At 49.9% G+C, this 24,527-nt stretch overlaps 1 protein-coding gene across 2 annotated transcripts in view; it reads left to right on the top strand.

Annotated features, from left to right (window-relative positions):
- The window catches only part of ENTR1 (endosome associated trafficking regulator 1), a 198,973-nt gene that overhangs the window by 113,198 nt on the left and 61,248 nt on the right, over nt 1–24,527 (top strand). For both annotated transcript variants that reach the window (XM_078641910.1, XM_078641911.1), the window contains exon 5: nt 5,100–5,211. In XM_078641910.1, coding sequence (XP_078498036.1) covers nt 5,100–5,211 — 112 coding nt within the window. The remainder of the gene's footprint in view (nt 1–5,099; nt 5,212–24,527) is intronic.

The following is a 24,527-nucleotide window of genomic DNA, read 5'->3' as shown; positions in this document are numbered from 1 at the left end:
AGGACTGGAGAGCACGCAAGTTGACACGCTTCTTTGTTACACTAGTTCAAAAGTTATTTGACTCTTTGTCCCTGGGTACTTAACGGGGAGGGAATTTGTGGGTGGGCGACAGGCCTTGTCCTGCGTAGGGACAGTACTGGAAGGGGAGGGAGGTGGGGAGGGGGGGACGACAGGGAGTTATCTTGTTTGTTTGGAAGGAGTTCAAGGGGAAGAAAGTTGGGGGAAACACGTTTACATTGCAAGAAGACAGCAGCACGCGCTACCCACACGCTGCACCTTTACAGATCGGGGGTTGGGAGATGGTGGATCCTATGTGCACCAATGGCGAACACTGTAATCACTCCACAAGAGGGAGATAGGAGATTGAGCATCCTGACGTGGAATGTCAATTGGTTGGGAGCCAAAATCAAAAGAGGTCTAGTGAATGCCTACATTAAAAGGGTAGATCCAGACTGCACCTTTTTACAGGAAACGCACCTCAAGGGCAACCAGTGCGCCTTTATTGCTCGGGGGAGGCACAGGGTGTTAGCGCATGCGGGATACACTTCGGACTCTAGAGGGGTGGCAGTCATTGTTAAAAAACTTCCCCATTCTGCGTCACACGCACTTGGCTAGACCCCCAGGGTACATACGCGGGAGTGCAGGGTACCTGGAACAGGCGTACCTTCACGCTAGTCTCGGTATATGCTCCGCCCAAACTACAACCCCGTACACTCACGGCGCTTACACACATACTCCTGGAAACTTCTGATACGATACAAATAGTGGGGGGGGATTTTAACGATGTCATGCATACAGACAGGGACAGGTCTGGTGGGGTAGCCAGGAGTGGACACCAAACTACACTCTACAGCAAGATGGCAGCCATAGGTCTCACAGACGTCTGGCGGTGGCTCCATCCAACTCAACAAGCGTACTCATACTACTCAGGGGCACATGGTGTGTTTTCGAGACTGGATTACGTCTTTATGTCTCGCCAATACCTAAAGGCGGACGACACGGCAGAATACAGAGCCAGGGGTATATCGGACCACTCTCCGCTATTAGTTGGGGTGGGAGAGACCCAGGGGAGAAATCCTGGATCGTGGCGCCTGGCGGCATGGGACTTACAGAACACGAACATACTTAGAGGCATACGAGCTGACATTATGGTGTACCTGGCCGAAAACATGGGCATGGTCGACTCTAGTGTTACCTTGTGGGAAGCCATGAAACCGGTACTTAGGGATAGGATAAACTCTAGGCGGGGTGAGGAAAGACGGAAACGTCAGGCGGAGGTGGCCGCATTGGAACGAGACATCCTAGAGAGAGAAAGGGACCACCTGGCGAGGGCGGACATTGCGACCCTCAGGAGGCTTCTGGACACACAGAAACAATACAGGGAACTGGTGACTGACGAGGCGAAGACCCAATCCCTCGCAACGCTACATAGGTTATACGACGTAGGAGACAAGTCAGGGAAGCTACTGGCTTGGCTCAGCAAGAAAGAAAGGGCAGAGAGATGGATAGATAGTGTCAGAACCACTTGGGGTGATCAGGTTAATACCGACACGGAGATCGCCGAAACTTTCGCCACACATTTTGAGGCGTTCTATGCGGCACGAAATCTGGCAACACCAGAAGAGGCGCTCCGGTACCTCGACGGAACGCCCCTGCCGACCCTGCCCCCCGAATACATGGATGCCCTGGAGGCGGACATCTCGGTGGATGACATTACTGAGGCTCTCGCTAGAGTGAGGCCAGGAAAAACCCTGGGCCCCAACGGTTTCCCGGCGGAATTTTTCAAGCGCACGGCGGACCTGCTAACGCTGCACCTTAAGAGTCTCTTTGCGGGCGCCCTTGGACAAGGAGCACTCCCCCCAGACCTGACTCGGGCCACCATTTTCCCAATATACAAGGAGGGCAGACCGCGGGATGAATGCGCCTCGTAACGACCCATCTCCCTCCTGAACACGGAGGTGAAGATCCTAGCCACCATCTTGGTGGTCCGCCTGAGGACAGTCATCACGGATCTGATACATATGGACCAGTCGGGTTTCCTACCTGACAGAGCCACTAAATTGAATCTCAGGCGAACCCATAATTGGCTACAGGAAGTTAGAGGCCGTAGCGACCCTCACTGGTTCCTGTCCCTCGACGCTGAAAAGGCGTTCGACGCTGTGCATTGGCCCTTCCTCTTTGCTGTTCTAAGTAGGTTTGGTTTTGGGGCAAAGTTCATCCAATGGGTGCGACTCCTATACACGGCCCCGAAAGCCAGGGTGCGAGTCAACGGGACGCTGTCACGTGAGTTCCAGATCCAGAGAGGCACTCGACAAGGATGCCCCCTGTCCCCCCTTTTGTTCACCCTGACGATAGAGGTGCTTGCCGCCAGGGTGCGACAAAACGTGGCAATAACCGGCTTTAGGAGCAATGCCACGGACCAGCAGTCTGAATAAATCTCACTGTACGCAGACGATGTTCTGCTTTATGTCACCGAGCCGGAAGCCTCGATTCCGGAACTATTCCGAGAAATAGAACGATATGGCACTATGGCGGGACACAAAATTAACTGGCATAAATCGGTCCTCTACGACCCGAGGGGCCGGAACCACTGGGGTCCGATACCTGCCGACCTCCAGACTACTTCGGAGGGCTTCCAGTACCTCGGGATCTATATAACCACGGACGAGCCTCTTTCCTTCAGCAAGAATGTAGAACGGATCATACTGGCTGCGGAGGCGGATATGAACCGGTGGAGGCAGCTCCCGTTGACTCTCCTAGGCAGGGCGGCCATGTTTAAAATGGTCACACTGCCGAAATACCTATATGCTCTGCAAAACGAATACTACCCGTTTCCAGCAGCGGTCTTTCGTAGGATACATGCAGACATGCGGTCCTTCCTATGGCTAGGCAAGCATGCCAGAGTAGCCCTGTCGACGCTCCAGAGGCATCAGTACAGTGGGGGGGATCTCGCTTCCCAATTTGGAGGCGTACTATTGGGCTGAACATCTTACACCAATAAATGACTGGCTCCATGCACCAGCTGATCACCCAACGTACGCTCTGGAGAGAGCGAAACTGGCATCCAAACACTTACTATCGTATCTCTATGGACCCTCTCGTAGTACTGCACTCCTCCCGGCGACAGCCCTGACGATAGCTGCCTGGACGAAGGCTAACCGTCGCATGGGTTGGGATAAAAGGCCTACACGTCAGACTCCACTGTGGCACTGCCAGTGGCTATTGGAACTCCACAAACTACGGGGCTTTCAGAGGTGGGACGACATAGGCATCTCCACTATAGGGGACGTAATAGCTAAGGGAGAGCTCAAATCGTTCCGGGTGCTTCAATCTGACTATGGGCTCCACAACACGCAACACTTTAAATATTTACAACTACGCCACGCATGGAATGCCCAGCACATTACACCCACAGACATTCCTGAGTATGCCCCCCTGGAAGGGCGGCTCCTTCAGGAACAGATTACAGAGAAGGCGGTCTCCCTGACATATAAAACACTAACCAACCATATGTTGGGTGATCTAGTAAAGTTGAGGGCTACTTGGGAGGCAGATGTGGGTACGATGGAGGATCTGGATTGGGACACGGTTCTGATGCATCCGCGGGAGGTTGCGATCAGATCCCGGTTATGTTTGATTCAGTTCAATATACTACATAGAACTTACTATGACAGACAACGGCTGTGTAGAATGGGGAAAATAGACGACCCAGGGTGTCTCAGGTGCCATAGCGAGGTGGGAGACTTCTTTCACACGGTATGGTCCTGTAGTGTCATACAAACATATTGGACCCATATATTCAAAGAGCTGGAGGAGGTCTTAGAGGTCCCTATCCTCCAAGACCCTAAGATAGCGCTATTGGGCATGACCAATGAAGTAGATCTGACGCTCCCCCTCCTTATTTTCCTGGTCCTAGCATTGGTGGTGGCAAAAAGGGACATCGCAAAGTATTGGGGGGTGCCGGATTCACCGTCCCTTGAGGAATGGAGGAGAGGGCTCGACCTCTACATGGCAGCGGAAAGGGTAACCTATAGGGCAAGGGGCTGCCCCAAAAAATTCCGCAGAGTGTGGTCCAAATGGAGACAATACCACGGGCTGGATGGGGGGTTGTGAGGGTGGGCTTCTGTGTCAGGGGTGGGAGGTGCCAGCGGGGCACACAGGACTTCGACATTGACAAGCGGTAAATCATTTTTGGTGTTGATGGACCGTCATAGGGCAGGGGAGACTTGTCACGTGGACAATGTAGTGTGCTAGTGGTAAGGGCGAGAGGGGGAGCGGGGGGGAAGGGGCTGCTGCTACAAGGTTCTAGGTTCACAATTGGACAGAAAGGTTAAAACGTGTTTCTTGCCGTTTAAGGAGGGTGGGGGGGGGGAGTTGTTTTTAGTTCACGGAAAAGCAGAGGCGGGGAATGCTCTTTGATTGCTCAGAAATGTATGTGGGACGAGTCAAAGACACCCTATTAAATTCGCCGCCCGACCTCCGGGATGTGGGCTGAATGGCCGTGTGTCCACATGATAATGGGATGAGGTACTATATGTGTCTTATGTTAGTAATATCTGAGTGTTAGTCACCGATTCACATAGATTCTGCAATAAAAACAAATTTGAAAAAAAAAATCATGCAGTTATAGACTTCGAGGAGCCTCCAGAAGCACGTGGGCCCCATACGCCCTTTCCAATGAGGAAAAAACATGGCGAGCCCCTTGTTTGCCACCATTTGTTAACAAAACTGATTCTGTAGTTTGGCAGTTGTTTGATACCTTGTTAGCAAGTCTGCTTTCCTTTCACCCCTTCTTCTCCTAATATTTTACTATTTATCCTACACCTTCCCTTTTTTTAAAGTTTGTTTTTTATTTATTACAGAACGCCATTTCAAGTTTTATAGGCTTTCGAAATAAATTAGGTCTGAACTTGTTTATATGTCATTTCTGTTGTTGTATATTATATTTAAAAGTAGCTGATAACTGTAGGTTGGTCTGTGAAACCTTTTTAATACAATGTGAAGTGTTGGGGGGAGGATATAATGACCGGCCATTAGAATTTTCCAGTGAGACAAATTCTTTATAGTTGTAAAATGTATTTATTTCATTTCCCCTTAAGAATCAGAATCCTGGAAAAAAAGCTAGCAGAGAAACAGGAGGCAGAGGAGAAGGAAGCAAAAGCGTTGGAATCCATGGCACAGCAGGTGGAACAGAATCTGAAGACTATGACGGTAATGTATGTCTATAACAGGCTTGAGGAGCACCACTCAAAGAATCCGTGCAAGGCTTATGCAAACATTTGTATAACGAATGAATGTACTTCCGTGAGTGACTTCAACCAGAAGGCAAGCATGACCTTTTCAGTGCCGTTCTCTATAATGAGATCTTCAAAAGAATTAAAAATCCATCCACATGAGAACAGCAACAGAACACATTTTCATGGATAAAATTAACATTTTTGAAAATTATGCCCTAAAGAAAACATGCCTGTAAGAAGCACCTTTTGTTTTTATAGAGCCAATCATAAATAAAAATGTTGCAACATACGATACATTTGATTGAAATGCCCACAATGTATATAATTTAATAAACCATTACTTGATGGTCTGCTCTGTTGTATCAGTCGTGTTGCAAGAATGTGATGGGCCCCAGTCTAATAAGGAAAATGGGCCCCCATCCCCTGACTTAACAGTACCAAAAAACCATCTATTATTGGCGGTGCAGTGGGGCCTGTGCCAATGCGCCTCCTGCATTGCTGCTGATAACGCTCTGCTGTATATGGGCCGACTTTTGGCAGAGGCAGTGAACCTGTTGTAGAAGGGGGCCCAACGACTGATAGCGTCAAAGCACTGTAGGTGATAAAAACACAAAACGTGCGTGCGGCATGTTGAATGTGTGTATTTTATTCGTCTCTGATCACCCTAAGATATTAATTAACAGGAGCCTGGACTGCTTCTCTTCTCCGACTCCTCAGACATGCCCCGAAGCGGGGAGATGTCAAACCCAGCAAGGAAGTCAAGTGGCAATTGAATGCAAATGGCAAACTCAGACTGGGGCACTCGTAGGCTGCTTCCTCCCCGATTTACACCGTCCTGCGCGTGCAGCTTTGCATTTCACTGCCCCGGGAGGGCGGGTGCGATCAGGGGCGCTCGAGACTCGACCCCGAGGACACAGGGGTCTTTCTCACCAGCCACAAGACAATGTGCTCCTGGGACCTGATGCTTAGCAGGCCGTGATACAAGCACTCTGCCCGGGGGGAGGCACGGGGGCCTCGCAGCACCTGCTAATGTTACTCATGTCTACAGTGGTGCCCGGAGGAAAAGGAACCAAGACACGCGGAAATAACCATGCACCCAGGGTCACACAACAAGCGCTTCAGCGCCTCGTCAAGGGGTGTGTGCGCTATATAAATGCATTTACAATAACAAAACAATTTAGCTATGTGTGACATTTGTGAATGGGAGAGGAGGTCGTGCTTCCTGGCTGTATGCCGCATTCTTGTCCCTTAAGTGTGAAATTAAACAGTTCTGTAAAACTCTCTAGCAAATTAGGAGTTTGCCCCATGTAAAAGATTTAATCTTAGATGAATTAATTCCTGCATGGTTTTGTTTTTATTGGTTGACTCAAAGGCGAGTCTCAATCGGATGTAACCGAGATGACACACTATTCGCACTTCACTGCCATAGCCACTACGGTAGATTTAGGGGGGTAAAGTTGCTTAAATCCCCTCCTGTTTCATACCAATATGGCATAAAACCGTTAAACGGCGGTAAGGGGCAAATACTTTCTGCAGCCGAGTGAAGGCCTTGTGCCAACAGCCCGTGAAGGGCGAGGGGGCTATCTACATTCTGCAATGCACAGTATGTGTAGGTAGCTCAACAGGGCAGCCTCAGCCTTTCATCTTTCCAACATCTATAAAAAGTGATTTAGTTAACATGTGAAGTAATGTTACAAAGCAACATTTGTGTGTGAAATTACCACATTGTTAGCGATGTCAATGGAATATTAATGAACGAAGACACTGGAATTATTTTGGTGTTGCTACTTGTTAAACTGAGATTCCGGCGCCTAGTTGATCTAACGCGAATGCCCGAATCTCTTCTGTTCGTGCCAGCTTGAAAGGGCTTCCAATGTAAGAAAGACATCTAGATCCTGGATGAATATCCTGTTCAACCAGCAATAAGCAATGGGGTGAGCTGGGTAGAAAATGGGATGAGGTGTTCTTTGACGGGGAAAGCGAGGCGCGCTTGTAGCTAACATTTCATCCTGGCACGCTACACACTGCCAGTGCAAAGCTCCCGGTGACGTCATATCTGCCACACTCATCCATCGGCACCACACTGCCCTGATCTTTGTAGCTATATGCGGGAACCCATTTCCCGTGACCCCTGCTTTTGACCCGTGCCACTTCTCCCGTTTTAAGGTACAGCTACAGGCCCCCTAGGATATAACCATATTATAAGCATATTGTTTCTTTCATCCTCCCACCTGTCCATTTTACCCTTCCATTCATTCTTTCACCAGTCCATCTCACTTTGTCTTCTTTTTAAGTGTTTCCTTCCTATTACCCTTCTCTCCTTCTCCTGATCTTTCTTTCTCCTTTCTATCCATCTTTTTCTTCCATTCTTTTTCTTTCTTACTGCTCTTCAATCAAACAGGATTTGTGGAGTGCACTAATCGCCCATGAGGGCATGCAGGCGCAAGGTCCAGGTTGCTTGGTGGCTTCAGTCGGAAAGCCAGATCTGGAGTCCCCTTCTGAACTTGTGAAGGGAGGACGAGGTCCGAAGGTGGATGGGGAGGCTTGTCCAAGACTTCTCGGCAAGATAGGAGAAGAAACAGCCTCCTCTGTGAAGCTCAGGCAGAGGTTGATGTATGAAAGTCCTTGGTTGTGGAGGGCTTTGTAGGTGTGCATCAGAATCTTGAATTGGCATCTCTTGGGGACTAGGAGCCAGTGGAGTTTTTTCAGGTGAGGGGGTGATGTGAACCTGTCTGGGGAGGCCAAGGCTTAGGCTGGCCGCCAAGTTCTGGATGGTTTGAAGTCTCTTCAGGAGTTGTGATGTGATTCCAGCTTAAAGTGGGCGGCTGGTGACAAGGGCATGAGTGATAGTTCGTCTGGTGGAGACTGGGAGCCATTTGAAGATCTTTCAAAGCATGCAGTGGAGACTGCGTTGATCTCGCTCTTCATGATGTGTTTGCTGTCCAAGATGATGCCGAGGTTCTGGGCTTGGTCCTTGGAGGTGGGCGGGGGTCTCGAGTTGAGCCACCAGGAGGTGTTCCATGGTTAGGCGCAGTTTCTGAAGATCAGGACTTCCATCTTGTCTGTGTTGAGTCTGAGGCAGTTGCGTTGCATCCGATTGGCAACGCTGGTCATGCAGAGGTAGAAATTGGCCTTGGTGTTGGAGGGGTCTTTGGACAGCGAGAGGATTAGCTGGGTGTTGCCTGCTTAGAAGATGATGTACAGTCTGTGGTTTCTGGCGATGTGGGCCTGCTGGGTCATTTAGGTATAGAAAAAGGTGGTGGGGCTGAGGGATGAGCCTTGGGAGACATCACAGATGATGAACTTTGGCTCTCAGGTGAAGGGAGGGAGGATGACCCTCTGAGTTCTTCCGGAGACGAAGGGTGCGATCCATTTGAAGGCGTTGTCTTGGATGCCAATCTGATAAAGCCGCTTCATTAGGGTGCGGTAGGAGACCACATCGAAAGCTGCAGGGAGGTCGAGGAGTATCAGGGCAGCAGAGTCTCCCTGGTCAAGAAGGCTTCTGATGTTGTCCGTGGCAGCGATCAAAGCTGTTTTGGTGCGGTGGTTGGAGTAGAATCTGGATTGGGATGCATCCAGAAGATTGTTGTTCTCCAAGTATTATGTGAGGCTGGTTGGTGGCCTTTTCAAGGACATTGGCAGGAAAGGGGAGTAGGGAGATTGGTCGGTAGTTTTTTAGCTCGTTGGGGGTCAGTGGAAGGTTTCTTGGGGAGGAGTTTGATCTTGGTGTGTTTCCAATCCTCTGGTGGCTGAGGTGATGGATGTGTTGAGGATGTCTGTGAGTTTGCTGCTGATGGTGTTGTTGCAGAGGCCCTGTCTTTATTAATCATTTCTCTTTCTTTTTTCCATCACTATGTATGTCCGGTCCAGACCTACAAAGTATTCCGCACAATGCTATTTATGAACATTTTCCTAAAAGCCTTATAGAAAGGGCAGGCCCGTAAGCAACAAAGTAAGAATTAAGTGGGACGGAGTTCATTAGCATATCAGGCCCAATGTTAACCCTGGCTTAAGCTGCTAGAGTGGGTTCCCTACGCCATTGTATGTGCACCGGTTGAAGCAGTGGGCGAGGTGAGTGTGGGCCCTCGCAGGAGTGAGCACTTGTTTTTGATGGTGAAGAAGTATGAATGGATGTGGGTGGGGTGTCCCCTGTTCTTGAATGAAGGACCGCAGGCTGTGGCTGCCACAGAAAAGGCGTGGTTAAAGCGGTTGACAGACCCATAGGACTTCTAAAAATGTAATTGTCACGAGGCTCCCCCAAAGTCCTTAAGGGATATTTAAAAGCTGTAGGTATCTCCTAGCAACTTCTTCAGATGATATAAGTGATATACCTGGCTAAATCTTGTCTTAGGAGTCCAAACTCCAGCCTTATTTGAGCAGGAGATGTATATGGCGGAAGGCTGAACATAATTCTATAGGCTTTAATCTTAGTATTGTCCAGCTCCCTTGCATCTTTACCCCGCATAGCCTCACTGATGTAAGCCATGGAGGGAAGTAGTTTAGCCTGAGCTACCTTCAGAAGCGGAATCAGGGTAGGCCCCATCAGTTTGTTTGCGAGGTTTTTGAGCGTTAGAGCAATCAGTAGGCCTTTTCTTCTTAGTTCCTGTTTCTGCCACCAAAAAGACCCTTCCTTGTCGAATATAACTCCAAGGTACTTGTATTCCTGAACCAGGTCAACTTTTGTGCCTCTAAGTAGCCAGCTTTTATGGGGGTTCTTTTTTGTTGTTTATTGACATTGTCCTGGTCTTACTCAAGTTAATTATTAGATTATTTTCTGTGGTGTAGTCCTGCATTTCCATCCGTAGATGCTGGAGACCGACGTGAGTATGACTGAGCAGAACTACGTCATCTGCATACATGAGGTTGGACAGTGATTCCCTCCAATCCTCGGCGAATGTGAGTTGCAGGCATCAAGTGCCTTGCCTTTGGATGGTCCGCCATATATAGGTTAAAAAGGGTTGGTGCAAGCACACAGCCCTGTTTTAGTCCCTTTGTCGTGGAAACATTCATACAAATATGGGTGCCGCCACCCAACTTCACCTGCACCCAGGTGTCTAAGTGTATAAGTTTCAGCATGTTCAGAGTGGGCTGTGGTATGCCCCATTTTGCCAATTTGTCCCACAGTCTACTCCTTTCTACGTTATCGAAGGCCGCACTGAAGTCAATATAACATAAATACAGAGGTCATTTTGAAGCTTTGGCTGCATCAATTATTAGAGAAATTGTGAGGATGTTTGTGGATGTGCTGGCCATTTTGCGGAAGCCTGTCTGGTTCAGCGGTTTTATAGAGTTTGCCTCTGCCCAGTACACTTGAAGTTTGGGCAGATGGGCGTTGCCAGGATGCCCTGGGGCCGGGGAGTAGTACGTTGGGGTTTGCTATGTTTGTTTTGTTATGTTTCTCATGCAAGTAGGAATGCTCCGTTTCCATCCTTCAAGGGGTTAGCAAGGGTGGGGGACTCCAATGGGAAGGGAGCCTGGACCTATTTGAGATGGCAGCTATGAACCAGGAGTTGAAATTATTCACATGGTATATTCGGGGGATGGCACCCATGTCTAAGCGCCACAACATGCAGCTACCGCAACGGCCACACAGGGCCGCAGCTGGGCTACTACGGGAGTGGATGGCACATTGGGATTTGCAAGACACATGGCAGCGATAGGGAATACTCCTTTTACTCCCCCGTTCACCACCTCCATAGGAGATTAGATGCATTCTGGGGTTCCCCGTCAGTGGGCACCTCCATTAGAAGAACTGAATATCTTGGTCAGACATTCTCACACCATAGCCCTCTGGTAATGGCACACCACCCTCCAGAGCAGAGGCCCCAATACCAACATGGAGGCTTAACCCAGTGGCACTTGAAGATACACCGTTTGCAGAATTTTTAGTGCACCACTATAGACACATTCTTCACCCAGAACACAGGCACAGCCACTACAACCTTGGTAGAATGGGCATTCAAGGTGGTGGTTGTAGGAGAGTAGGGTCTGCTATCCTATGGTCACCCCAAATTTTTGCTTTTTGCTTCACTGGTTTATGACTTAATGTGGCTGTGGGCCTGCTAATCAGACCCACAGCCTGCTGTTCTCTCTCTAAATTGTTACCCATGTACTTTAGGTGCATAACGAAATTGGAACTGGTTCACCTTATTGGCCCCTGTAACAGTGTACCCAGGGCATAGGTGCTTCCAAGGCCTACCAGGGGCTGCAGCATGTATTGTGCCACCCCTGGCCTGGCCTCCATATTTGACACAACTGGCTGATCACTCAGCTGGGGTAAGTCGGTGTAACCACCCCTTACTTAGGTGTAGTATGCCTATACCTAACCTAAAATGGACACATATGTTCCTATCAGTCACTCCTATGGAAGGCCTCATCAATCCTGGAGGCAGAGTGCTTGGAAATATGTGAGATGGTGCTCTGGCATGAGCTGAGCCTGTCTGCAGCTTTCGGAACCATGTCCTTTAGCTGTTTCATGATATTGCCATACCATATACTCTTAAGTCCATTATGAACCTCGCGGTTAAATGCTATCTTGGGTTTGGCTTTATCAAAACATGTCGAGTAAGGTGTCATACGAATTGGAATACTACCCCCTCGCCAGTTCTGGCGACGGGGGTAGCATTCCACCCTTCTAGAGGGACACGACATGTACCTAGCCTGAACCCTGGTTAAAGTTAAACAGAGCCTTAGCATCACAAAATGGATGCTGCCACCACAGACACAAGTCTGACCTCCTGCTGCAGGGAGACCTTCCAGCGAGGGCAGCTTGGACAAAGGGTTTCCTGCCTGGGGAGGTGCTAGCACCACTCCAGACAGGATTTTGTGTATTGGGTAGGACAGGGCTGAATAGAATCAGACATGCCTGGGGCACACAAGGTGTCCCTGTGCATAGGCCAGTTCAAACCGGTGCTGGGGCTTTCCAGCCCCAGTCCTGGCGCGAAACTGGACAAAGGAAAGGGGGTGTAACCACCCCCCTTCCTGGTTCCACCCAGAGGAGGGACCTAGTAGGTTATCCGGCCCCCCAGATTCGAATAAGAGTGGGAGCTGTGTCCTGAGACTTCAGATCATCCTGAATCAACTTGAAATACAGAAGAAGACTGGACTTCGACATTCTGCTGCACGGAAGAGAATCTCCCTTGTGGCCAAGGAGTGACCACCCTGTGAACACAGGCACCAACCAGCAACTCGACGTCTGCTTTGCCGCCGCCTCCCGCCGGAGCCCGAGCCCAGAGCCTGACAAGACCCAGACAAGTCCCTGCAAAGAAGGGACCCGTGGAGGCACCGAGAGACGTGGGACCGGACCTCTTGGAAGACCCCCGAAACGCTGACTGCGCAGCATCAGAGGCACCCTCGACGCTGTGCTTTGGGGTTTGAGAAGCCCCAACCTCGAGCAGCCCTTGCACCGAAGATCAGCCCCCCAGCATCTCCACGATCTGCGTGGGGCCCTTTTGCACTGTGCCACTCGACGTGCCATCCCGTCCACTTGCCACGTGGCTAGCGGCCATCTTGGCGACGAAACCTTCAACTTACACTGCGGGTCCGGTTGCTCCAGACTTGCCCTCGCTCCTGTAAAAAGGAGCACCTGCTCTGACCTTGCTGGTCCGAGTAACAAGCCTTTTTCGATTCCTGCGTGGCTTGCATTAGCCAAGGCCTGTTTGCTCCAATCAAGTTGCCGACACCGCCAACAGCGAGAAGCCTGCGTGGGACAGCTCGTGACCGACTCCTGGACGTCCTCGACCCCTCGTGTCCACGTGGCTGCAGAGAGAAGCTACACGACATCACCTGTTTGCACCCGACATCGCCTGGTTCCAGTCTGGTTCCACGGTAGTCACTGGCTAGTGACTTTGAACATTGTCCCCTCTGTTTTCAGGTCTTCACCTCCTCAGATCCACCCTTGGATCCACCGGAACTCTTCACATCGAGCCGCCTGCAGCATCTTCAGCTCCAAGCACCATCGGCCTGCGTGACGAAACCCGACACTACTTCGACCCTGTGCACCCGCTTCCTGTGGGTGAGGTAACTCAGCAACGCCGGTGTTCCCACACTGGTATACACCTCTAGTGTCTGTGTCTAAAGTTTCATCCTTCTAGGTCACTCGGAAGGTTCCTTAATAACTAACTTTGTAACTTTTACGCACCATTGACATTGCATTGGTAAAGCGTGCACTTTCCGCACTGCCTCCGAGTCACGCAGGCCTTTCCCGACTTCTTCACTGCTAGTCCCGAACAGCTCCAGCGATTCCCCGGGCCCTAGGCCTCTTCACTTTCCCCATAGTGGTTCTTATACCACTATTTTAGTATATGGTTTAGGTGGCCCCTAGGGCTCATCCATAATTGTGCAACTTTTGTGTATTTAAACTGTGTTTTGTTGTAACGCATTTGCTTCTGTGCTCATAAAGAGTATCAGGGATATTTGTAGAAATAAATCTATATATATTTTCAATATATATCTGTGTGGTGTCCTTTCATTTGGTATTCAAGGGATTGTGTATGGTAAAACAGCTTGCTTCACATGCCTTTACAGAGTTTAGCCTAAGACTGCTTAGTCCATGCTACCCCTAGGATAGCTTGTCTATAAGGTTGACTTTACAACCTGCACCATAAGGGTTGCTTGGCATGGTACAAGGTGATCACTAGAACTAGTGAGCATCATATACCAGGCCAACTTCTCACATTGGTGAGCAGCGGATTGGGATTTGAGCTTGCTGTTGTTTTACCATTACAATCTTTGAAAATATCATTTGAAAGATCATACAGGTACCTCATAGGTACACTAAAACAAGACTAGATATACTTAAATTCTACTGAACTTAGTTGTTGTAGAGGATAGGGAGTAGCACACCCTGACTACAACTACTAGATAGGTTTTGTAGGAAAACACAAGTGTAGGTAGATTGCAACACATCCAGCACACTAGAGCAATGTCTGGAACAGAGGGATCCACTGGAACCATCTCTGTTGAGAGTGACCCTCCAAGGGCACCATCCAAATTTGCTATCTTTCCATTTAAGGAACTGAGGCAACTGTGTTCCATGAGAGGAATCAAAACAGGTCCTACTCCTACAGCAGGACACCTCAGAGAGCTGTTAGACCAGTCTGAAGCTCTAAAGAACTCCAAACCAGGACCCTCAGGGACTGGAGATGGAGGATCTCCCACTGAAGATGATAACCCTGATGCCCCTGCCCCTGTCATCCAGATAGATGAGGAAGACCAGACCCCTGGGAATTCTCAGCCTGAGGAAGAAGAGGGGGAGGAGGTAGAAGAAAGTGATTCTGATGATGGTAGAGATAGCCAGGTGTTAGTCAGCAGGCTTAACCAGGCTAACCTAAGCCTATTTGGGACTGAAGGTGGGTCCAACCCATTCAGACCCCCAAATGGACTTAACCAGGAGCATAGGAGGAGGAGGAATCACTCAGGTGAGTCCAATACTTCCCATGTTTCTAGAGGTTCTCATGGCAACTCCAGAAGGGAGTTTACTAGCCCTCAGAGAAGGGAACATGAGGCCAAAATGAGAGAGGCTGAACTTAGGATCCAGAGACAAGAATTAGAAGTTGCCCTGGCCAAAGAGAAACTTGCTAGAGCAAGGCAGCCTAGAGAGAGTGGATTAGAATCCACTGGTGGCAGCACCATCCCTAAGGATAAAGACAGGTCCTACGACAATAGAAACCTGAGTAAGATTGTGCCCCCCTACAAAGTTGGGGATGATATCCACAAGTGGATGACTGCACTTGAGAGAGCTTGCAAAGTACAGCAGGTCCCTCAGGAGCAGTGGGCAGCAATCTTGTGGCTCTCCTTTGAAGGTAGAGGCCGAGACAGACTCCTCACAGTTAGTGATGGGGATTCTAGAAACTACCTGGTCCTGAAGAGTGCTCTGATTGATGGGTTAGGCTTAACCACTGAACAGTACAGGTTAATGTTCAGAGACACCCAGAAGACACAGACTCAGGACTGGTCTGAATTTGTTGAATGTGCCACTAAGGCTCTGGAGGGCTGGTTGCTGGGAAGTAAGGTTACAGACTATGAAGGATTGTACAATTTGCTTATGAGAGAACAGATTTTAAATAACTGTCAGAACCAGCAGTTGCATCAACATTTGGTTGACTCAGATCTAACCTCTCCCCAAGAATTGGGAAAGAGGGCAGACAAATGGGTTAGAACCAGAGTTAAGCAAAAGAACCAGAACCAGAACCAGGGTGGTGACCAAAAGAAAACAGACCAGAAGGGTGGGGAGCAGAAAGCTAAAGACCAGAAGTCTTCAACAGGGCCCCAAACTAATACTGAGGGTGGGTCCCAAACTTCCAAGAAGAAGAAGAAAGAAGGTCAAAGAAAACCCTGGTGTAGCTTTTGCAAAAACACCACTCACTGGACAAGTGATTGTAAAAAGGGTGGAGCCCCCAACACTGCAGCCCCTAAGGCACCTGCACCCACTAGTACAGTTGGCAGTGTTGGTCCACAGACTAAGGGGGTAGTGGGTATCACCTTGGGAACTGATGGAGATTCTGACCTAGTCAGAGTCCCCACACAGGCTGTTCTGATTTGTGATGGGGAGATTGATTTTTCCCCTACTGTCAGTCCCAATAATTTGGGCAAGTACAGACAGACACCTCTAATTAATGAAAAAGTGGCTCAAGCATACAGGGACACATGTGCCAGTGTCACTATGGTGACGCCTAGCTTTGTGGACCCTGGACAGTACATACCAGGTGATAATTACCTGGTGACCAATGCCAGCAATGTCACTACTACACATAGTGTGGCAATTGTTAACTTTTCCTGGGAGGGGTAACTGGCCTAAAAAGAGTTGTGGTTAGTGCTGATCTCCCAGTAGAATGTTTGTTGGGCAATGACCTGGAGAGCTCTCTATGGTCAGTAGTTGAGTACAAGACTCATGCAGAGATGTTAGGGATATCATCACATGTCCTTGCTGTGACCAGGTCACAGGCCAAAAAGTGCCTCTCTGAACCTCAGGTCTTGGATCCTGGAACAATGAACCAAGTACCTTCCAAGACAAGGAACAGGAGGGCAAAGGCTGTGCCTTCCCAAATGCCTACAAGTGAGGATCAGCCTTCACAGGAAGATGATTCTGAGACCCCTGAAGGAACTGTCCCTATAGAGCTTGAACCTGATCAGGTTGAGTTTCTGGGGACAGGGGGACCTTCTAGGGCAGACTTGGGGCAGGCTCAGTTATCCTGTCCTTCTATTGAACCCCTCAGACAGCAGGCTGCTGCTGAGGCTGCTGGGAATGCTCAAGGTACCCATAAGGTTTATTGGGATGATGGACTCCTTTATTCAGAGGGTAGAGACCCCAAGCCTGGTACAACCAGGAGGTTTGTCATACCTCTGCAATTTAGGGGCTTCCTTCTTACCTTGGCACATGATATTCCCTTAGCAGGACACCTAGGCCAGAACAAAACATGGGACAGACTTGTCTGTCACTTTCACTGGCCTCACATGTCGGAAGATACAAAGGAGTTTTGTCGCTCCTGTGTAACCTGCCAAGCAAGTGGCAAAGCAGGTGGTACCACAAAGGCCCCCCTGATACCACTACCTGTGGTGGGGGTGCCCTTTGAAAGGGTAGGGATTGACATTGTTGGACCAATGGATCCCCCTACAGCATCTGGGCACAGATTCATACTGGTGGTGGTGGACCATGCCACCAGGTACCCAGAGGCAATCCCACTTAGGACCACAACAGCTCCTGTTGTGGCCAGGGCCTTACTTGGAGTTTTCTCCAGAGTGGGGTTTCCTAAGGAGGTAGTATCTGATAGAGGTGCAAACTTCATGTCAGGATACGTGACAGCTATGTGGAAGGAATGTGGTGTTAACTATAAGTTCACCACTCCCTATCATCCACAATGCAATGGGCTTGTTGAGAGATTCAACAAGACCCTAAAGGGCATGATCAAAGGATTACCTGAGAAGCTCAGGCGAAGATGGGATATCCTTCTGCCCTGCCTTCTGTTTGCTTACAGAGAGGTCCCACTAAAAGGTGTTGGCTTCAGCCCCTTTGAATTGTTGTTTGGACATCCTGTAAGAGGACCCCTATGTCTGGTGAGGGAAGGATGGGAGTTACCTCTCAAAAAGCCCAAGCAAGACATAGTGGACTATGTACTTGGTCTCCGCTCCAGGATGGCTGAGTATATGGAAAAGGCATCCAAAAACCTTGAGGCTAGCCAGGCCTTACAGAAAACCTGGCATGACCAAAAGGCTGTCCTGACTGAGTACCAGCCTGGACAGAAGGTATGGGTGTTGGAGCCAGTGGCCCCAGCAGCACTCCAAGACAGATGGTCTGGACCCCATACAATCATTGAGAAAAAGGGAGAGGTTACCTACTTGGTGGACCTTGGAACTCCCAGGAGCCCCCACAGGGTGCTCCATGTTAACAGGCTGAAAGCATATGTTGACAGGAGAGACATGGGCTTGCTCATGGCTACAGATGAGGGGCAGGAGGAAGAGAGTGACCCTCTCCCAGACCTGATGACTCAGAATCCTGAGGATGGCTCAGTTGATGGTGTGGCCTTAGATGGCAGCCTCACTGAACATCAGCAACATGACTGTAGACAGGTTTTGCAGTCATTTCGACATATGTTCTCCCTGACACCCAGTCAGACTAACTGGTGTACCCATGTGGTGGACACTGGTGATAGTCTTCCTGTAAAGAACAAAATTTACAGGCAGCCTGACCATGTCAGAGACTGTATCAAGGCTGAGGTGCAAAAGATGCTGGAGTTAGGTGTCATTGAGCCTTCAGGGAGCCCCTGGGCTAGCCCAGTGGTTCTGGTCCCCAAACCTCACACCAAAGATGGAAAGAGAGAGATGAGGTTCTGTGTGGATTACAGAGGACTCAATGCTGTCACCAGGACAGATGCACACCCAATTCCAAGGGCAGATGAGCTCATAGACAAAATGGCTTCTGCCAAGTATTTGAGCACATTTGACTTGACAGCTGGCTACTGGCAAATCAGGTTAGCTGAGGAGTCTAAAGCCAAGACAGCATTTTCTACCCCCAGTGGGCATTACCAGTTTGTGGTGATGCCCTTTGGTTTGAAAAATGCACCTGCCACCTTCCAAAGGTTGGTGAATCAAGTCTTTACTGGGTTGGATGACTTTTGTGCAGCATATCTGGACGATATTGCTGTCTTTAGCTCCACCTGGGAGGATCACCTGGTCCACCTGAAGGAAGTGCTAGAGGCTCTGCAAAAGGCAGGCCTCACTATCAAGGCAACCAAGTGCCAGATAGGGCAGAGTAAGGTTGTGTACTTGGGCCACCTTGTGGGTGGAGGCCAAGTTCAACCACTGGAGAGTAAGATTCAGACCATAAAGGACTGGACTCCTCCAACTACCCAGACTCAGGTCAGAGCTTTCTTGGGCCTGACTGGGTACTACAGGAAGTTTGTTAAGAACTATGGGTCCATTGTGACTCCTCTTAATGATCTGACATCCAAGAAGATGCCCAAAAAGGTTCAGTGGACAGAATACTGTCAAAAGGCATTTGATGACCTGAAGAAGGCCATGTGCTCTGCACCTATCCTGAAGAGTCCTGACTACTCAAGAGAGTTTATTGTCCAAACAGATGCTTCTGAGTTGGGAGTGGGAGCTGTGCTTTCACAACTTAATGTAGATGGTCAAGGCCAGCCCATTGCTTTTATTAGCAGAAGGCTGACCCCCAGAGAGAAACGTTGGTCAGCCATTGAGAGGGAGGCCTTTGCTGTGGTGTGGGCCCTGAAGAAGTTGAGACCATACTTGTTTGCCACTCACTTCAAGATTCAGACCGACCATAAGCCCCTCTTATGGCTTAATCAGATGAAGGGTGAAAACCCCAAACTGCTCAGGTGGTCCATTTCCCTACAGGGGATGGACTTTACAGTGGAGCACCGCCCAGGGACTGACCATGGTAATGCAGATGGTCTCTCCAGGTACTTCCACTTAGAACATGAAGACACAACTGGTCAAGGTTAGTCTAATGTCCCTGCGTTTGGGGGGGGGGGGTTGTGTAGGAGAGTAGGGTCTGCTATCCTATGGTCACCCCAAATGTTTGCTTTTTGCTTCACTGGTTTATGACTTAATGTGGCTGTGGGCCTGCTAATCAGACCCACAGCCTGCTGTTCTCTCTCTAAATTGTTACCCATGTACTTTAGGTGCATAACGAAATTGGAACTGGTTCACCTTATTGGCCCCTGTAACAGTGTACCCAGGTACCCAGGGCATAGGTGCTTCCAAGGCCTACCAGGGGCTGCAGCATGTATTGTGCCACCCCTGGCCTGGCCTCCATATTTGACACAACTGGCTGATCACTCAGCTGGGGTAAGTCGGTGCAACCACCCCTTACTTAGGTGTAGTATGCCTATACCTAACCTAAAATGGACACATATGTTCCTATCAGTCACTCCTATGGAAGGCCTCATCAATCCTGGAGGCAGAGTGCTTGGAAATATGTGAGATGGTGCTCTGGCATGAGCTGAGCCTGTCTGCAGCTTTCGGAACCATGTCCTTTAGCTGTTTCATTATATTGCCATACCATATACTCTTAAGTGCATTATGAACCTCTCAGTTAAATGCTATCTTGGGTTTGGCTTTATCAAAACATGTCGAGTAAGGTGTCATACGAATTGGAATACTACCCCCTCGCCAGTTCTGGTGACGGGGGTAGCATTCCACCCTTCTAGAGGGACACAACATGTACCTAGCCTGAACCCCGGTTAAAGTTAAACAGAGCCTTAGCATCACAAAATGGATGCTGCCACCACAGACACAAGTCTGACCTCCTGCTGCTGGGAGACCTTCCAGCGAGGGCAGCTTGGACAAAGGGTTTCCTGCCTGGGGAGGTGCTAGCACCACTCCAGACAGGATTTTGTGTATTGGGTAGGACAGGGCTGAATAGAATCAGACATGCCTGGGGCACACAAGGTGTCCCTGTGCATAGGCCAGTTCAAACCGGTGCTGGGGCTTTCGAGCCCCAGTCCTGGCGCGAAACTGGACAAAGGAAAGGGGGTGTAACCACCCCCCTTCCTGGTTCCACCCAGAGGAGGGACCTAGTAGGTGATCCGGCCCCCCAGATTCGAATAAGAGTGGGAGCTGTGTCCTGAGACTTCAGATCATCCTGAATCAACTTGAAATACAGAAGAAGACTGGACTTCGACATTCTGCTGCACGGAAGACGGAAGAGAATCTCCCTTGTGGCCAAGGAGTGACCACCCTGTGAACACAGGCACCAACCAGCAACTCGACGTCTGCTTTGCCGCCGCCTCCTGCCGGAGCCCGAGCCCAGAGCCTGACAAGACCCAGACTCCCAGACTTCTCACCGCCCGATCCACAGTCCCTGCAAAGAAGGGACCCGTGGAGGCACCGAGAGACGTGGGACCGGACCTCTTGGAAGACCCCCGAAACGCTGACTGCGCAGCATCAGAGGCACCCTCGACGCTGTGCTTTGGGGTTTGAGAAGCCCCAACCTCGAGCAGCCCTTGCACCGAAGATCAGCCCCCCAGCATCTCCACGATCTGCGTGGGGCCCTTTTGCACTGTGCCACTCGACGCGCCATCCTGTCCACTTGCCACGTGGCTAGCGGCCATCTTGGCGACGAAACCTTCAACTTACACTGCGGGTCTGGTTGCTCCAGACTTGCCCTCGCTCCTGTAAAAAGGAGCACCTGCTCTGACCTTGCTGGTCCGAGTAACAAGCCTTTTTCGATTCCTGCGTGGCTTGCATTAGCCAAGGCCTGTTTTCTCCAATCAAGTTGCCGACACCGCCAACAGCGAGAAGCCTGCGTGGGACAGCTCGTGACCGACTCCTGGACGTCCTCGACCCCTCGTGTCCACGTGGCTGCAGAGAGAAGCTACACGACATCACCTGTTTGCACCCGACATCGCCTGGTTCCAGTCTGGTTCCACGGTAGTCACTGGCTAGTGACTTTGAACATTGTCCCCTCTGCTTTCAGGTCTTCACCTCCTCATATCCACCCTTGGATCCACCGGAACTCTTCACATCGAGCCGCCTGCAGCATCTTCAGCTCCAAGCACCATCGACCTGCGTGACGAAACCCGACACTACTTCGACCCTGTGCACCCGCTTCCTGTGGGTGAGGTAACTCAGCAACGTCGGTGTTCCCACACTGGTATACACCTCTCGTGTCTGTGTCTAAAGTTTCATCCTTCTAGGCCACTCGGAAGGTTCCTTAATAACTAACTTTGTACTTTTACGCACCATTGACATTGCATTGGTAAAGCGTGCACTTTCCGCACTGCACCCGAGTCCCGCGGGCCTTTCCCGACTTCTTCACTGCTAGTCCCGAACAGCTCCAGCGATTCCCCAGGCCCTAGGCCTCTTCACTTTCCCCATAGTGGTTCTTATACCACTATTTTAGTATATGGTTTAGGTGGCCCCTAGGGCTCATCCATAATTGTGCAACTTTTGTGTATTTAAACTGTGTTTTGTTTTAACGCATTTGCTTCTGTGCTCATAAAGAGTATCAGGGATATTTGTAGAAATAAATCTATATATATTTTCAATATATATCTGTGTGGTGTCCTTTCATTTGGTATTCAAGGGATTGTGTATGGTAAAACAGCTTGCTTCACATGCCTTTACAGAGTTTAGCCTAAGACTGCTTAGTCCATGCTACCCCTAGGATAGCTTGTCTATAAGGTTGACTTTACAACCTGCACCATAAGGGTTGCTTGGCATGGTACAAGGTGATCACTAGAACTAGTGAGCATCATAGACCAGGCCAACTTCTCACAGTGGTGAGGGGGCACTGCATGGGACAGACAGTCCGAGTACAGAGGGAGCCGCAGAGAGGACTACTGGATCTGGGGGTAGAGATGCATACACTGGATAATATGCATGAGTTTGGGACACAGGCACACATACAGTTACGGACCACTCGGGAAAAATATGATGAGGCTTTGGAACAACTTAGATCCCATGACAATAGGGATTATATGGACAGATTGCAGACTGTGGTAGGGAAAGCCGGACGCTTCTGGGCATGGATCGTTAGGCCTGAATCCCGGGGCGCCCCAATAACCCGAATTAAGATTGATGTAGACATGATAGAACCCGACCATGATAAGATTAATACAATCTTTCAGATCCTTGTCCGTGCTTAATATTTATTTTAAGTTATTAAGTAAGATGCAAGCAATTCGTCTGCTCCCACATATGAGACACCTGGTTCACTCTGACCAGAATGGGTGCATCCCCTCTCGTAACACATCGTATAGCCTAAGTAGATTATACTCGGTGCTCTACCAATCTGCCCGAGTGTTGACGCTTGTTGCCTTCATCTCAGTTGACCTGGAGAAGGTGTTTGATATGGTGATTTGGGACTACCTGCTCGCAGTCATGCAGAAAATGGGGTTGGGGCGGGGGGGGGGGTGGTGGAAGTGGGTCTAATTGTTATACACTCTCCCCACAACGAGAGTCAAGACATGTAAAACTATTTCCCCACAATAGACGCTATCACGTGGTACACATCAGGGGTTCCCCCTGTCCCCGCTTTTGTTTGTGTTGGTGGTGGAACCACTTGCCGACCTCTTCCGCCAAGGGGGGGAGGGTCTGGGCTTGACACTGAGTGGCAGAACATACGTGATCTCCTTGTACGCAGATGACTTGTTATATTTGGGGGATGCCGTGAGGGGGTTCGGAACCGCCTTCAGACTGCTGGAAAGCTTTGAGTCTCTGTCAAGCCTCCAGCTTAACCGGCATAAAACACACCTGTTTCCTGTGGCTGGACCCTCCCGTAGACCAGGGGAGCTCCGGGCGGAATATAATTGGCACCCCAGTACGTTTAAATATTTGGGCATTCAGATTTTCCACTCACTGGAAGACATGAGAGAAGGTAATCTGGGTAGGGCCCTCTGTTCGCTGCGCTATAGTGTGGCCTTTTGGAACTCATTGCGACTACCATTAATGGCCTTTGTCAAAGTGGTTATGCTGCCCCACCTACTGTTCTTGTTTGCTAATCTGCTGGTGCTGATGCCAGCTGGGTGGTTTAGGCCGCTGAATGCGCTGGTACGAGAACTCATCTGGACAGACCCTGCTACACCCCATGAAAGAGGGGGGGATTGGGTGTGCCGGATTTTGAATTTTACCAGCTGGCCGCGCAGCTGCAATGGGTGACCCAGTGGCTGGAGGGGGTGAATCAGGAGCGCCCACGCCAACTACTGGCAAAATTACTAAACCAGGCCATACTCCCCGACGCTGCAGGCCACAGCACTGCAGTGCATGAAAAGATGCATGGCAAGATTGCCGGCCACCCCGAGATACACCCCGACATTGCTACTTGTGGGACTGCCCTGCGGTGAACCGCAGGGGATTCTGGGGGTGGAGTAGCTGGCACCTTGGACGGAGGCTGGGATAGAGACAACAGGAAATTGCTACCTAGATAAGTGTTTGATGCCTTTTGCTGAACTGGTAGAGGGGTGCGGACTTCCCCCAGGTCAGTTCCTACTTTACGAGGTGATAGTATGGGCATTCAGGAGATCATGTGGAACAGGAAGCGATGAACCAGACACACACTTGGTTCTCCCCTCACTAATTACATTGGGCACAGCAGGGCACCAAATAAAGTGGTTCTATGCATCGCTTCTCGCGGCATCTCTATCCCCGATGCATAGGTGGGGAAAGAGCCCTGAATAGGACGATTACTGACCCTGAGTGGCGTAGAGTATTGGAGTCTCCCAAGAAGATATCCCACTGTGCCCGTCTCTGGAGGAGAACCAAGAGGCTGCCCGAGATGTGGCCAATTAAATGCTGACTTTCTCCATATGTCTTGGAACTGTGCGTTGCTGCAGGGATTCTGGGTAACAGTACTACCTAAGATCAATGACGCACTAAATCATGCTCTTGAGCACTCGGCAGAGGTATGGAATATACCCTAGACCACCTAAGCGTAAGGCTGGGAATAAATGTATTGATTTATCCCTTGCATTGGCCAAGACTCGAATAGCGATAACATCGAAGTCTGCCATGGGACCTCTGAATAGCACATGGATACAAGAGGTGTCTAAGTGGGCTGCTGCGGAAGGTAGAGCACTGGGTAGGGAGGAACTGAGGGGACTGCACCAGTGCCTGATTGCTGAAGCATGGAGGGACATATTGTTTAACTCGGACCATCCAAACCCCCCTAAAAGCGAAAAGGACAGAAGCGAGTCCCCCATGGAGTAGGTGGCGCGGACACTTAGGGGGTGTGAAGTCTAAGTACAGTAGATGACGTGACCGGGACATAACAAGTGCTAAAACGGGACTCACACCCCTCTCCCTCCCCGTAACTTCTTTTCCTAACCCCAC

Source organism: Lissotriton helveticus, chromosome 5_1 (genome assembly GCF_964261635.1).
Source record: "Lissotriton helveticus chromosome 5_1, aLisHel1.1, whole genome shotgun sequence".
NCBI lineage: Eukaryota > Metazoa > Chordata > Amphibia > Caudata > Salamandridae > Lissotriton > Lissotriton helveticus.
This window is presented reverse-complemented; position numbering and strand designations above follow the sequence as displayed.